The 16,791-nt window shown below is 40.7% G+C and overlaps 1 protein-coding gene across 7 annotated transcripts in view; it reads right to left on the bottom strand.

The window, feature by feature from the left end:
* The window catches only part of KDM4C (lysine demethylase 4C), a 434,115-nt gene that overhangs the window by 111,898 nt on the left and 305,426 nt on the right, over positions 1–16,791 (bottom strand). For all 7 annotated transcript variants that reach the window (XM_084629198.1, XM_084629204.1, XM_084629200.1 and 4 more), the window contains one exon: positions 2,900–2,955. In XM_084629198.1, the coding sequence (XP_084485324.1) occupies positions 2,900–2,955 (56 nt within the window). The remainder of the gene's footprint in view (positions 1–2,899; positions 2,956–16,791) is intronic.

Below are 16,791 nucleotides of genomic sequence, written 5' to 3'. Positions count from 1 at the left end.
ACCAGTGCGGGACAATTACCCCCCACCCCCATGTCTGACACATGATACTCCTGTTAATACATCCCAGAATTACATTAGCCTTTTTTGCAGCTGCATTATATTGTTGACTCATATTTAATTTGTGATCCACTACAAATCCCAGGGCACTTTTAGCAGTACTACCACCTAACCCAGTGTTTCTCAAATGCAGCCACCAGGGGCTTTTCTTGTGGCCACAGTCTCCTGGGTGATGATTGCGGCGTGGGGAGGGACGGAGCGGAAAGCAGCGGCCCCTCACTCGGGGCCTCCAGCAGGGGGTGAGCCTTATCCCCTGTGGAGAGGACAAACACTGGAGGAGCAACCAGCCCGTGAGTTCCCCACCTGCCCGGGGGTGGTGGGATCAGGCTTCAGCTTTGGGATGGCGGGTGGCAGTCTCCAGCTACAGGACTTCAGGCTTCATCTCAAGGCTCTGATGTCTGTCTCCAGGCTCAGGGCTTTGGGCTCTGTCCTCCAACCGCACAGAGGTGGGCTCCAGCCCCGGCTCCTGGCTAAGTGGCAGTGTGCTCTGGCCTTGTGCTTATCCCCCACCATCACCCCTGGCCTCCTGCCTCCCTACCCGCCTCACCATTCAGGGCTTAATTTTCCCTCAGGCTTGAGTAAGTCTGCTGTGAAAAGATATATTTGTATGTGTGTTAATATTACTTTTCACAGCAGACTAAGGCTATGTCTGCACTCGCACTTCTGTTGGTCAGGGGTGTGAACAAAACACTCCCACAACCGACAAAAGTTTCACAGACAGAAGCGCTGGTGTGGACAGCAGTATGTCGGTGGGAGACGCTCTCCTGCCACCGTAGCTTCCACCGCTCATTGTGGGTGGTTTAATTATGCCAGCAGGAGAGCTTCTCCCACCGGCATAGAGCAGCTACATGGGAGACCTGATAGCGGTGAAACTGCAGCGGTACAACTGTGGTGCTGTAAGGTCTGTAGTGTAGACATAGCCTTAGTAGCTGGCTGGGAGGCTGTGAAAAGTGATATTAACATACGAGTATCACTTTTCACAGCAGCAGACTTACTAGCTAGCAAGTCTAAAAAAAAGCAACCAAAAAAGCAAAAGAAACACAACAAAAAAAGACAAGAACATGCAAAGCACCTTATTTGTGTTTCTAGTCTGTTTAGGTCCAGTAAAGAATAGAAACAACTGTACATTATTTTTATTATTGAGTCTGCAAAAAACCCTACATAAATAAATTACAAAAATGATTTGGACATGTATATGTGCATATTTATTTGTTTTTCCTAAAGTTAGTTAAGTATTTAAGGGAAAATTGTCTGAATGGCCACCTGCGAGAGTTGGTGGCCACACTCTGAGGCCACCAAAAAATTTGTTGTGAGAACCCCTGATGCCAGATATTCCCCAGGTTGTAGTTGTGCATTTGATTTTTCCTCCCTAAGAGTAATACTTCGCACTTCGTCTTTATTGAATTTCATCTTGTTGATTTTAGACCAATTCTCCTATTTGTCAAGGTTGTTTTGAATTATAATCCTCCAAAGTGGTTGCAACCCTCCCTCCCAGTTTGGTGTCATCTGCAAATTTTATAAGCTTACTCTCCACTCCACTGTCCAAGTCATTAACAAAAATGTTGAATAGGACTGGAGCCAGGATAAAGTAAGTTTGGGCTACATGATCTTGTATCATTTAGCTAGATCAGGGGTGGCCAACCTGAGCCTGAGAAGGAGCCAGGATTTACCAACATACATTGCCAAAGAGCCACAGTAATATGTCAGCAGCCCCCCCATCAGCTCCCCAACCCGCTCCCAGCACCTCCCACACTACTGGCAGCCCTGCCGATCAGTGCTTCCCCCTCCCTCCCCACACCTCCCAATCAGCTGTTTCGTGGTGTGCAGAAGGCTCGGAGGGGGAGGGGGAAGGGGGAGAGGGAAGAGTGAGGGCACTGCAGGCTATGGGGAGGGGGCGGGAAGGGTTGGAGTGGGGGCAGGGCCTGTGGCAGAGCCAGGGGTTGAGCAGTGAGCACCCCCCAAGCACACTGGAAAGTTGGCCCCTGTAGCTCCAGCCCCAGAGTCGGTGCCTGTACAAGGAGCCGCACGTTAACTTCTGAAGAGCCGCACGTGGCTCCGGAGCCACAGGTTGGCCACCGCTGTGCTAAATACTCTTTGACCATAGAAGGGTTTTACTGAAAAAAGTCAGGTGTAACTAACGAAATGTGGCATGAATTATGCCAAGCAAAGATTCAAAATGAATAGTAGATTTGTCTACAACTGGACATGAACAAATATTAAAGCACAACTTTTTCCATTTCATCTCCCAAGAATATTTGATGCACTGTGCTTCATTTTATCATCACTATATAAAATAAATATTAGTTGTATTAATGGCATGATATCAGCTACAGTACCTTTTTTGGGAGTCCATTATAAAATGTAAGTGCAATAAAGCAAATCACCTCAAGATCCAGAGCCATTCTAAAAGGATTTAGATTGATTAATTTGTTAATGACATGCTTATATCTGTCAAAAGTTCACAGATGCCATATTAACTTCTGTAATCACAAAATTCCAGTACTAAAGAAGAAAATACATTTGAATGTGTGATAAGGCTTGCCCATGCAAACAATGACAAATGAGCTTTCATCTGCTTCCTTTATACAGTGACCAGCAGAGCAGAGTTTAGAATAGTTAAGAATGTTCAAATAATAAAACAAATGTTTATTTGTAAGCACATAAGTGTGTTCACAGAATGCCAGAGGCACGATTCATTGTCTTCAATGGGCCCTGGACATTAAGCTATTCCACTTAAGGGGAAACTGTAAAGTAATTATATTTGGAAGTTCTCTTTGTGTAAGTATGTATGTAAATGAAGTTTAAAACTAATGAGACTGATCTCAGTGTATCCATCACTTACTTCTTGTCAGTAGTTTGCTTGAGTGCACCACCTCTCAAATTGCAGAGACAACATTCCTAAAGAAAAAAAGTAAAAACAAGTAAGTTATACTGACTACTAGCAATGCCAATTTTATTCATTTAATGTTTTAAAGGATTTGCAAACTATTAATATTATTGACTGACTTATAACATGACATTCACAAACATCACAGTGCCACACAAGAAAAATATAAAAATGTAATAACAAGCGAAAAGAGCCACAAAAAAATGAGTTTTGAGAATAACCCTTGAAAAAACTGACAAATCATTTGAATAGAAGTCAAATGGAAGGGCATTCCCCTAACGCTTGAATATAAAGTTCTTTATCTGGAATTAATACAGAGCCCATCAAGTTAAACGAAATTAAAATTGCACATAATTAAATTAGTAAAAATTACTATGGAATCATAGACTTCAACCTGGCTGGTTCAACTGTGCACTTTGGAGACCAGCTTTTTTTGTCGTGCGATTGCACAATAATAGACACTCATGTCAGCTAGGACACTCATGTCGATAATTCCCAAATCTATACACTGTGAGAGGCAGTGCGATCTAGCAGATAGAGCACTAGATTGGGACTCAGGAGACCTATGCTCTATACTTGCTGAGTGACCTCGGGCAAACCACTTACTTTCCTTTGCTTCAGTTTCCCATCTTTCAAATGGGGATGATAGTGACCTCCTTTGTAAAGTGCTTTGAGCTCTACTGATGAGAAGTGCTGATTGAAAGCTAATAATAAAGTTAGTGGGGGGCCTGTGACTGGAACTGTATTCTCCCCTTGATCCAACAGAGCACAAGTTTGTTGATTTTCAGGGTACATGGCAAGGCCTGCTTCAGTGGTTCCCAAAATATTTTTGGTCAGAGAGCAATAGTTTGGTGAATAGGCTCTCCCACTTCACCGCCTCACACCACACTGTGGTACAAATGCTCTGCCTACTCCCTGTCTCTCTTCAGCCCTCCTCCTTTCTCTTTCTTTCTTTCTGTCTGTCTTCTTATCTTCTTCTCTCCCCCAATTTTTTTTTATTCATTGTTGGGTTTTGTTCCCCTCTCTACTTTGCTTCCTAATACTGTTCTCCCCATGCTACATGACGCATAGGGTGGAGAGCTGGTAGCTCTGTGGGCCTGGGACATATGCACACTATTATTATGATTATTTATATTACCGTAGCACCGATGAGGCTATCATGGACCTGGACCCCATTGTGCTGGGCACTGTACAAACACAGAACAAAAAGATGGCCCCTTCCTCAAGGAGCTCTGTAGCTGAGTTGTGTGGTGAAAGAGCAGAGATCCAAATCTTGAGCTAAGAAGTTGCCTCCTGATCTTATAGTTCTCATGTATTATGGATCCCCAATTATATAAGGAAGCAGAGAAGGAAGATGGTATTAGAGGAGCTGCTCATTGCTTTACCCACAGTAGCTTGTTTGCACTGGACAGTCAGAGGGGATCCAGGGTGTGTTGGTTGGATGGACCATTTGGAACCCAAAAACGTGCTCTCAAGGTCACAGTTCCCCCACATTCCACTACCCTTTATAGAAGCAAGCAATGCCTGCCTCAGTGAGTAGAACCATACGACCCAGAGTAGTTCCCTCAAGTGTTCAAAGGATGGGAACTAAACCCATTTACTAGGAACAGATGTAAATGGGAAAACTGGACTGAAAGTGGCTGCTGCTTTAGAGAGAAATAATGGTCTGCTTCCTCCATGAGAGGGCCCCAAACTGTATTATTTTGTTTACTGTTGTGAGCCTTGTTTTCTGATTAAGTAGCCCAAAAGGCTAAGAGCTTTTTTTCCAGGAGACTGTACCGGTTGTTGGCTCTCTGAGAACAAACTGACCTCTTTTCCTAGAACACGTATTTTGCCCCAAACTCAGGAGTCGCCTAGAGTTGTAAGTGGGGTTCTGGAACTGGGCCCTATCACACAGAACCTTTCATTTCTCCCATAGCTCAAAGCTCTTCTTCTGAGCCTATGCTCCCTGGACTGGTCTAACACCCCATCAGCGTGACACACTCCCACTGTTTTTCCTTTCTCTCTTGGGCTTTCAATTTCCTGGCTGCTTGGAGAAATGGAGACAAAGCCTGGTGTTTCTAGTCCATATACTTCCAACTATGTTGTATGGCAGCAGGCAGAGTGAGAGGAACTCTGGTCTGCCCCAGGGATTTTGTGCCTTTCTAGATTCACATGCCATACAGAACTGGTCTAACCTACATTCTTTCTATTTCAAGCACTGTTCCTTGTTATGCTGCTTCAAGCACTGGAAATAATCCCTCTTCTTCCTTTATCTTATTACCTCTCAAATATTTGTAGACTCTTATCATATCCTCCACTCGGTCTCCTTTTCTCAAGCTGTACATGTTAAATTCCCATAACCTCTCATCAAGGTCAAATCTTCTAATCCTTTTATCATGTTTGTTGCTCTTCTCTAGATTCTCTCTCATTTATCTGTCATTAGCATAATGAGATGCTGAAATCCATATATTCTCAAGAGTGGCCATATCAAGGCTGTGTAAACAAGCATATTCCCGTCCTTACCCTGCATATGATACCACTGTATCATGAGCAACACACTTGTGGAGAACTACTGAGCCAAGAAAGCATGTGGTGAGGATTTTCCTAAACTAGATGCCAAGTACCCAAAACATTAAGGCTTAGTACACTTTAGTTCACTTCACTATCAGCTGACTGAAATAACATGACAATAGTGCATTTAAGAAGCTAATAGGCACAGGACAGTTTCCAATAATGACAACAATAAAACCACGAGGAAACATAATTTTGTAATAATGTCACACAGAAAATTCTTTCCATTTAAAAGAGCATGAAAATAAAATGTAAATAAGTCAAATTAATAGCAGATGAATCTGTCTCTTGGCGTCATCTCAAGACAGAGAAAAGGGAATGTGAGGGAAAAGAGAAGTTTGGTCCAAGTAGATATTAAGGTTATAGGCCCAAATCCTGGCTCAGTCAAATCTGAGCTCTCCAGCTTCAAACATATCTCACAGTCAGTGAGAAAATGAATGGGCCAAGAAGCACAAAGGGAAAGATCCAAAATGGATCTCTGTTACCCAAAGAGATGAAAGGACCATCAAGCCAATGATCTTCCTACCTCTGTAGTGATCAATAAGAGGGGAAGAGAGACAACAGCATTTCCTAAAGGAACCCATTCATGACTCATTCTCAGTTCTGCAGCAGTTTGGCAGGGATAACTGAAAGGAAGAGCTAGAATAATCACCCCAGATAGGGGAAGAAAGAGAGAAAATCTGGCTCAGGGGATGCCTCCTTGGGACAAAAAGCTCATTTGTATGAACTCACTTTCCCACACTTCCTCCCCACCCCTCACACAGTTCAATGGTTTCTAAACCTTATAGGAGCACATTTCTTCTTCCATTCTTGCTTTAAAAATGAAGTGGCTTTTTTTCTGTCTGAAAAATAACCATCAGTATTTTCACTCCTACTTTATAATTCCCTGATGTTGTTGTTCATACTTGGTTCAAAAAATTAATGCTGGGATAAGAATAAACTTGTTTTAATGTCCCTCACCTGCGACAAGTGTTTGTAATTAGAAGGAAGAGCCTAAAGTGACCATCTGCACTATATTCTGCTATTGCATCTAGGCAAGGCTCAGAGCCCTGAAAACTTCCTATGAATACAATAAAGATTATTCAAGCAGCAGAGGGTAAAAATTCAGTTTTTTCTTATAGAAATTTCTCTGTCAAGTTGTTAGTAAGAAACCACTCCTATTGCTGTTTATTCCATAGTTACCTACTATAGGGTTTCTTGCAACTTCTTCTGGAGCACCGTCATGGTCAGAGACAGAAGGTGGGACTCTCACCTCCACTCTAGCACTTTTACACCAGGTAAAAGGGTCAAAGTGATGTAAAGGATTGTAAAAACTAATTCCTGGTAGGGGAGGATTCCCCCAGCACATGACAGCAGAAGACAGCCTTATGGCTGTCTGCCAAGGACAAGCCCTGGTGTAGCGGGCATACTGGAGAGAGAAGGTCCCTACAGAACATAGCATTGCAGAGACTCTGGGCAGTGATGTGACCCATAGGCAGCTGGGGAGAGGCTGTCATATCTTGGACAGCCCCCCAGAGATGTCTAAATTTCATTGGTGGGGCATGGAGCAGCTCAGAAATGGGAGGGTGCAAAGGTGGCTTAAAGCCACCTCATCTCCTCTTCACCATTGCTATGAGTTCTATGCTGTGTTTCTAAGCAGTACAGCACAGACTCTCACATGGACTACTGGAGTATATGCATCTGGTGTGATCTGATATGGTAAGTGCTATGCAGCTACCTTAGCCAGATTGCTGACAATGAATATTTTGGAGTTTGGTTGTTTTGAGGGGAGGGGAGGATTTGGTGGAAGGGGGTGATTATTTAAAGAAGAAGCTGGAAGAAATCCTTTAAGTGCTGAGACGCACTGAGCTTGGAGAATTACATCTACTGTGGACAGAATAAGTATTAGTGAAATTATGTATGTACTACTAGCTCTTGCTCATGCCCTTCAGAAGATGTGCGCATCGCAGGGTAGCACTGGTCTTTGTTGCAGGTGCACTGTATTAGAAGAGCATGTCCAATCCGTTATCCACCATCGCTCCCACAATCCAACACTTGCTTTACACAGAAACTTTCTCCCATTTTGTACTTTGACTGAATGTTAATTTCTCCCCTAGTCTATTATTTCACATTTACCTAAATTAAATCTCAGACCATTTTAAATGGCTCATCTGTTTAAAAGATCTCCAGAACATTCCACACAGTATTTTGTAAAAAATCTTTCCGTTAGTGAGCGTGCAGTCTTGCCTAGTTTCATATGGTTTGAGAACATATTGAAGCTACAGCTTACTTTATCTTCCAGATCCTTAATGAAGATAATAAATAGTATAATTGCCAGTACCAATCACCCTGTGGGACCCAGATTGTCAGTACTCTTCAATTTGATATTGTAGAATTACTCTTGTTTACAATGGTATGGCAAAGTTTGTAACCACCCTATAGTATTCTTACACATGTACATCATCTTTTTCATTTCTTTGCTACTATTTCTACAAGGAACTGTACTGAAAGCCTGACATATAAATAAATTGAGTGAACTTCCCTTCTCTTTGTCTTTCTGTAATTATAGCCAAGATGGGGACCAGGTTTGTTCAAATGAATGTAATTTATTAATTCAAAATTAGTTATTAGTTATTATTAGATGAGAGTAAATACCGCAAAAATATCTTTGGTTGTGTCTGAGTACCTTTTTTCACTTTCTTCCAACATTCAAGCTATCGTATTTTGTTGACACCAATGCTTACAGAAAACGGTTTTTGAACTCATGCTTGAGTACTCTCTTCAGAAGTAGTAGTATTTTATATGGGATAGGAGTCTGTTTGACACAGCAAGGAATCAAGATTCCCCAAACCCGTCAGCACAGTCTTGGCACAGACGTGTATAAACAAGCCAAACAAAGATTTGACAGTACTCTTACTGACAACTAGGCTATGGCCTTTTCACATACTGCTTTCTGATTAAATTGCTCTCTCTCCCTGAGACAGTGAAAGCCCCAGTGGCTTCTTCAAACTCACATCATAAGAGCTGCCCTTAGTCAATCAGGGAACAGAAAAAAAATATTACATATGTGACCAAAATTAACTAACCCAGGTGAATTTCAAGTATCAAATACGCAGAGTAAACTATATAACTATCAATTAAGTTTAAAAAATGCCCTGAATGCATATGAACAAAAAAGGAATCCAAGGAACTCGTGATTTGTCAAGGATATTTTGCAAGCAGAAAAAAGAGCTAAATTCATCAAACAAATTATTTGCTGGGAACTATTTGTCTGGCTATAATTATTACTCATCATACGCTTGTCTTCTAAATGGTTATATTCTATAGAAACTTTTAGTAATATTAATTTGTCACAAAACTGTAAAAATGCAAGAGTGGCACATTAGATTTTGATTAGCGTCACATCAGCATCTTCATAAAAAAGTTACATTTGGGACGGGAGATAACTCTATGTTTTTAATAGGATATAGAACCCATATTTAAATTTTACAGCAAACCAGTCTAGGAAAAATGCATAGTTGTTCTGCAGTTCTAAGCATACATTGTAAAGAAAAATGGTCAACGGGCTTTTCCCATGCCTCTGCTTACTGCAACCTGTGACTGGAAAGCATTTCTTAAGATGTTGTCTCAGCCAACTGCCAAAGGATAGGCACCGTTTTCTCCCCCACTGCCACCGAGAAGAGGACAGTTGATTCTATACTGAGTGACATTATCTCAAAATAATCTCGGACTCATATGGTCTCGTTAAAAACAAGTTTATGATGTTTAGAGAAAAATCAAATATAAATAAGCCTCTAATCTTGAACTCTGCCAAAGCTAAGCTGTGCAGTACAATTTCTGTAGTTGCAATGCAGAAACAAAGGCTTACACTTTCCCCAGCTCGCCCTGTTCTCTTCTACAAAGCATCCCCTCTGAACTCAAAATAAGTGTCCCTGGCTCTCCCTCCCTCTTCTCTCAGTCTCACAGTCTGGTCACCCACAAGGTATTAACACAGATACCCCTTCTGTCTCACATTATGTCTATTATATACTTCCCAAATCCATTTAGATTTGTGCTCATTGCTTTGGATAAGCAGTTTGGTTTTCTGCCCCTTTTTTTACAACATTCTTCTGGAAGTGTTCTTTAAAGGGGCTTTCTCTTAGGGTGTATTTTCATTTCACTCCAAGGTAATGGACTGCAGCTGGAAAACAGCCTTTTGGGATCCCAATTAACCTCCTTTCAAATGTTTACTGTCTCTGACTTGTGGTGTTACCTTAACACCAACTCTTTAAAGAGACATAGCTTCTATTTTTTCAGAAAAACTTAACGTTTATACACAGGCGTGCATTGTCAGGGCTGGTACCACCACCTATTATTAAGGTTGCCTGACACTGCCCATGAGAAGACCCTGTTTTCAGCTGCTTATAACTGCAAAAATTGTACTGCTTCAGCTAAAAATTTGTCACATTGGCTGTCTACCGCCAGCTTTTTTTTTTGGAATAATTTCAGCCAAAGTGGTTCAGCCATTTCTGAGAAGGCAGCTGGGGGGAAAAATAGGGATCCTGTGGCAAAAACAGTATGTGATTACATAATTAAAGACTGTGTCATAATGCACATGGACAAGGGGGGCAGAATTAAGGTTGCACAGGCAATCTGAATTCTAGCATTTCCTAATTTTTATGTGCTTGGCATTGCAACCTTCAAAATGTTCTATTAGTATAGCTTTTTGTGTGTAATATGATATATATTTTCATGTACATATCATTTACCTAATACAACAGACAACATTACAGAACATTTTTATGATGCTACAACTCTTTACAAAACAAAGTAAACTACTTTCATTGCCCTGAAAAGCATACAGTCCAAGGGCCCCATACTGAGACCTTGGAAGGACAAATTTAAACTACTTTTACACTTTACAGGGTTCAAAATTAAATGCATCAACTCAAGAAAGGAACCCGAAGACTTTTGCTTAATGTGCAGCTGTGGTCAAAAATGCTAACAAGATGTTAGGATGCATAAGGAATCAGATGGAGAGTAATCAAGAGAATATTATGCTTTTACATAAACCAAGGGTGCAGCCTCCTCTGGAATAGTGTATGCAGTTGAGGCCAACCCGTCTCAGAAAGGATATTGTAGAACTAGAGAACGTTCAGAAAAGGGTAACCACATTAAGGGCATGAACAAATTCTCATAGTAAGAGAGATTGAAAAGATTGGGATTGTTATCTTAAAGAGGAGACATGATAAAGGTATATAAAATAAGGAATGGTATAGAGAAGAGAGATGGGGTAGTTCTGTTCTCCCTGTCTCATAACACGAAAACAATGGGACATTCAATTAAATTAAAAGGTGTCAAATTCAAAACTGATAATGCTTTCCATACAAAATGTGATAAGACTGTGGAACTCATTGCCGCAGGATATTGTTGAGGCCAAGAAATTAGCAAGATTCTAAAAGGGATTGGACATTCACATGGATAACAAAAATATCCAGAGTTCTTATAATTAATAAGAAACATTCTGGAAGTGAACGTAAGCCTCATACTTCAGTATTTAAGTCAGGGGTGGGCAAACTTTTTGACCCGAAGGCCACATGTGGATGGGGAAATTGCATGCAGGGCCATGAATGTAGGGCAGGGGGGTCAGAGTGTGGGAGGGAGTGCGGGGTGCAGGAAGGGGCTCAGGGCAGGGGCTTGGGGTGCAGGGTGTGGCAGGGTGTGGCAGGGGGCTTAGGGCAGAGGATTGCGGTGCAGGCAGGGAGCTCAGGGCAGGGAGTTGGGGTGGAGGGATTCGGGGTGCGGGTTCCAGCCCGGCACCGCTTACCTGGAGCGGCTCCAGGGTGGCAGCGGCGCACACCAGGGCCAGGGCAGGCTCCTTGAGCGCACCTGCCCTTGCCTGTGGGTACCTTCCCTGAAGCTCCCATTGGCCGTGATTCCCTGGTCCCAGCCAATGAGAGCTTCGGGGGAGGTACCCACAGGCAAAAGCAGCACACAGAGCCCTCTGCCCCACCTCTCCCAGGGGCCACAGGGATGTGGTGCCGGCCGCTTCCCGGAGCAGAGCAGGGCCTGCAGCAACACAGGGTTGGCAATCCTGAGGGCCGGATCCACAGCCCTGAGGGGCCGGATCCGGCCTGCTGACCGTAGTTTTCCCACCCCTGGTTTAAGCCAATCTTTAAGTATTAGTGACCAGCATGGTATCTAATGTGGGGGGCAAGATTGTCTCACATCTGCCTACTGCATGGTGACCCCTGTTGGAGACAAAACAATGGACTAGATGGACCTTGGTCCAATCCATGGGTCCAATCCATTATGGTAGTTTCTATATTCCTCGGTTAAAATGACAGTATCCAGATTGATAGTCTAAACCTTGATTTACTATTTAAACAATCCTGTCAGGAAGGTCTCACAGTTTGGATCCTTTCCAATCTTATTGCCTCTAAAGTGTGTGTTAATAAACACTGCCTGACAGACTGTTATTCTAACAGTAAACACAAACCAAGGTACGCACATTGCCAGTATCAATCCTTGCATGCGATTCTCACAGTAAGTTATTTGTCCTTTTATTATTCTTATTTATTTTTCTGACAGCAGCATGGATTGGTTTGAAAAAGAAATACAGAGAAAGTATCAGGAAGGTTAAGCCTTTCCTACTGGAGCCACACCAATTCTGATAATTTCCCTTTAAAAATGGCCAAATTCTTTTAAAATCTGGTAACAAAAATACCTCGCTGGAGATTACGACTTTGTGTGCCAAGTTACAACATGAAGCACATTTTTATGGCTGAATTATCAAACCTTGAAAATCAGGGCTTATTATGGACGTGCTGACACAACCTCATCTACAGCGGTGCATCATTATAAGAAGACTGTCCCAATTCATTATTTTTTGTAGAATTAAATAATGTTCCAATGGCTCTTTAGAAGACATCAGTTAAAGAAATACCAATACAAAATAGTCTCCAGTGGCTGTCTTAAATGTCCTTGTTTTAGCTGATTTGCCAAATACGCCTCAGCAAGTCACGTTTTTAATACCTGGCCCAAACCAAAAAAGCTTTAAGAATTGTCCTCCTCAATCCATGTATTAGGCTCTTCTAACAGGAAATATAATCAAACAGAAATCCACTCTCACTAAATCTGAATTTGGAAATCAAAAACTAATGTACTTAAAGCACATCTGTACACAAATAACTGAACAACTAAATAAACAACTATTGCATGGTTACTATTAACACTCCATACAGCGTCCTTGAAACATGTCCAGGGCTCAAAAAATCTCTGATCTTTCAGTTGTCACTTCTGTGGCAAGTGACTTCAAATTCTGAAGCAGATTAAAGTCTGCAGTATTTCTGTGATAGTGAATTTGTACCTCCCTATCTCTCAAACTACAGTCAGCAGCAGAATTTCAGAGAGCTAGATAATGTTTGATTGTGTACATGTACGCAGTCTCCTCGCTTTAGAAATGTAGCAGGGACAAGTCTAACAGGACAAAAGCCAATCAGACCAGTTTGCAGCTTCCACCTTCGGTATATTCCGTGTAAAGACTGAGTGCCTGTGGCCACTTAAAGAATCACAGAAATCACATGAAATGTAGTAATTTGTTTTCTACTACAAAAACCGGCTGTAACTTGATAACAGAATACAGTGTTTTAAATTAGCTAAAATGATCTTAAGCACTTCCTTCTCCCATGCAGAGAACGACACACAGTAGAATCTTGACCCAATTGAAATCATTAGCAAAACTCACAATGGGGCCAGGATTTCACCCTCTGTATTTAATGTTTCTTGAAGGAGTCTTAAAAAATGACTTTATTACCCTTGGGAAAGACTACCTACAAGTTAGTGTGAAAACAGTGGCTTGAGCCCAGGAAACATGCCTGTGCATTCACAAATACACATGTACCTATATGACTGTACACATATATACATATTTTGCAGATGCAACTTCAGCACCTTTGAAAATGTGGCCCTGTTCAGTAAACTGAATAGTGAGATATTACTTCTCATTCACCAAGCCATGAGGGGTAATATATAATATGTACTCAGGATCTAGAGATGCTTTATTTTGTTACTTTATTCTTTGTTCTCAGCATGATTAAAGCAGCTAAGGTGTAAGCATGTGTGTCCAAGTGAAGATAACTTCAAAGTGTTTCTTTCATTTTCATTGATTGGATCTATTTTCATCATTTAGAGTAAGTATCTACGAGCACATTTCTTTCCTTTCTCCTCCCCATTTTCTCCTTCCCCAAATTTTTTTTAAAAATAAAGGTATGTATGTTTGTGCAGAGTGCCTAAGGGGTGATGGCACTCCTGCACAGGGTATGGTATGCTGCGTTCCCTGAAATGTCGGTCATTATTCTTCCTGACTTTACTAGTGTTCTCCAGCTGAGGTATTTAAGATTAATGAGGCATTTGTTCTCAATCAAGAAGCTAGGTACGAATACAGTTTCATTTTCAAGAACTACACAGATGAATCATTTAATCATTTGGTCTTTTTATTTTTTGAGATGATTTTGTGGCTAATTTTTTGTGAGCAGTACTCTAACACAGATGGATTCAATGTCACTTTTCCTCTGTCTCAAAAATAATTATCAGTCAAACAATAACAACCGCACAGTAAAATATAAATGTGCATTATCTTACATGTGGGTGCATGCAAATGCTGAATGATACAAGAGCTGACATGTTGTGAGCTGTGCTAGAGGAGGTTCCCTGGGTGATAGTTACTGGTAATAAAGCTAAATAGCCATCCTACAATTTACTACATGGAAACTTACAAAATGCTTTTGCATATAATATTTTCATCGTTTCATTTAAATTAGAATTTTCTGGAGAGAAAAGTTAAACATAAAGAAGTGGAACTAAAAGTACTAATATGTACCATAATAAGCCTGCTTATCAGCATGCTGCTCTTCAATGGACTTGAAGAGGTGAAGAAAGGTACGGAAGCAGGGTGGCAATCATTCCATAATTATGTATTATTCACACAAAATATGGCTGCTGCTGCAATGTAGGTGTTCCACTATATTATACAAAACCTTCCTTATTATGCAGCAAAGAGATAAATATTTGCAATTATCTGATTTATGCATTTCTTTATAAAGAATAAGGATACTAATTTATATTACATTATATTTTTCATTATACAATTTACTGTTTTGCACTATGATTACTACTTTGTTTATATATAAGAATATCTCTGTTGCATGACTCTTGCAGAGAATACATGAGGACCAATGTGGCAAAAGTTCCACTGTTTTCAGAAGAAGCAGGCTAGGGGCCAATACTGAACAATTAATATACTTCAAAATTTAATGCATACTTAAATTGCAATATATACATTTCAATAAGTAAAAATATATTTTCATATTATTTAAAAGTTTTAGCAAACTAACTATAGTGAAAGCAGGGATAAGCCTAAATATTGACATGGCTAATTAGATGAGCACAATAGTCAGAAGTCTATTATCATAAGCATGTAGGAGCAGGTCTTCTGCTAGTGTAAATTATCCTCCATGACAATGAACCCAGCTGAGGATCTGCTCCATAAACTGAAAGTTATGTAAACCTACAGAAATGTAGGAGTGTAAATTTTCATAAGTGATTAGTGATTTTCAGGGCTCAACTTGAAGTACCTTAAAGGGCTCTGATTTTCAGAAAGCGCTGAGTTTTAAAATGGTGCTTTTAAAGTGTTTCAAAATGGGGTCCAAAAAATAGAGGCATTCTAAATCACTAGTCACTTTTTAAAAATATTGGGTTCTACAGATACATAATGAAACAGCTTAATACGGTGTATTCCTGTAAACTCCTAAAAGCAGTAACACTCCACCTGACCGACAGGACAGGAACGCCTTGTTTATAGGAACTCAGTATGAGCAATGGCATTCACCCTGTAGGGCAAGCACAATTTAAGTCTCTAAGATGTTAACGCTAATTCAGACATTTCTTTGGGCTCTTGATCGCCTATATAGGGAGCTCTCACATCTGTAAAATTTCTCAGCGAACACTAGAATCATTAGATGTATTTGGCTTACTTCAGTGTTTCAGTAAGACAATCCCTTTAAGACTACTTCAGCTTCAATCACCTAGATCAAAGGCAGATTTCATCTTTGAAGCTATCCAAGAACAGTATCATGTATACAAATAACAGAACCTATCCTAAACTACTACAGAAGGAAAAGCTGCTAACCAAAGAAAATAATGTGTGTCTGAATATTTCAGAGGACAGTTCGCCCAGCTAATAAATACAAGAAGGAATTTCCAACCAAAGGAAACAGCCTGGACTCCGTAACTTTTAGTACACCCAGAATCTGTTATACTTTCAAATGTCTGTCATATTCCTAGTAGGGACTTGAATGAAAAACAGCTTTCTGGACTTTCATTTCTATAGTGCCTTCCATCCCAAAGTGTTTTACAAACTTAAACAGATATACAAAATTAAATTACACACAGAGACCAATTCTCCTGTGAATTAAATATAAAATGCTGGAGAGAAAACAACAACTATTTAACAGGACAACACCAGTACACAATAGTTTCAGAAAGAAAGAGAAAAATGCCTTTTCCACTCAAAGCTAATAGTCACCATGCTGGAACTTGGCCAGGACACTGGGGTTAACATCCCTGCCATTGCTTCCACTCCTTCCAACCATCCCACCTGACCACCCTTTTTGTATCCTCCCACGCTGTCCCCTTATGGATGGAACACCCTGTCATCTTGTTGTTTATCATGTAGTCTTCCTCTGCATTCAAACCTCTTCTCAGAATATAATTCTCCCACCAGGCTTTCGGTGCTAACTCCCCTCAGATAATGGGGTATTTACATTAATAACCTATATTCACGGTTTATTATAGAAAACTGGATCCAGAATAGCATAAACTGGGAACATTTCAGAGTAGCAGCCGTGTTAGTCTGTATCTGCAAAAAGAACAGGAGTACTTGTGGCACCTTAGAGACTAACACATTTATTTGAGCATAAGCTTTTGTGGGCTACAGCCCACTTCATCGGATGCATAGAATGGAACATATAGTAAGAAGATATAGATATACATACAAAGAACATGAAAAGGTGGAAGTAGCCATACCAACTGTAAGAGGCTAATTAATTAAGATGAGCTATTATCAGCAGGAGAAAAAAAACTTTTGTAGTGATAATCAAGATGGCCCATTTAGACAGTTGACAAGAAGGTGTGAGGATATTTAATATGGGGAAATAGATTCAATATGTGTAATGACTCAGCCACTCCCAAGCCACTCCTGTTCAAACCCAAGTTAATGGTGTCTAGTTTGCATATTAATTTAAGCTCAGCAGTTTCTCATTGGAGTCTGTTTTTGA

This window comes from Lepidochelys olivacea (assembly GCF_965140295.1).
Source record: "Lepidochelys olivacea isolate rLepOli2 genome assembly, chromosome: 5".
NCBI classification, from domain to species: Eukaryota; Metazoa; Chordata; order Testudines; family Cheloniidae; genus Lepidochelys; species Lepidochelys olivacea.
Note: the sequence above shows the minus strand (reverse complement) of the source record. Positions and strands in the feature narration are given on the sequence as shown.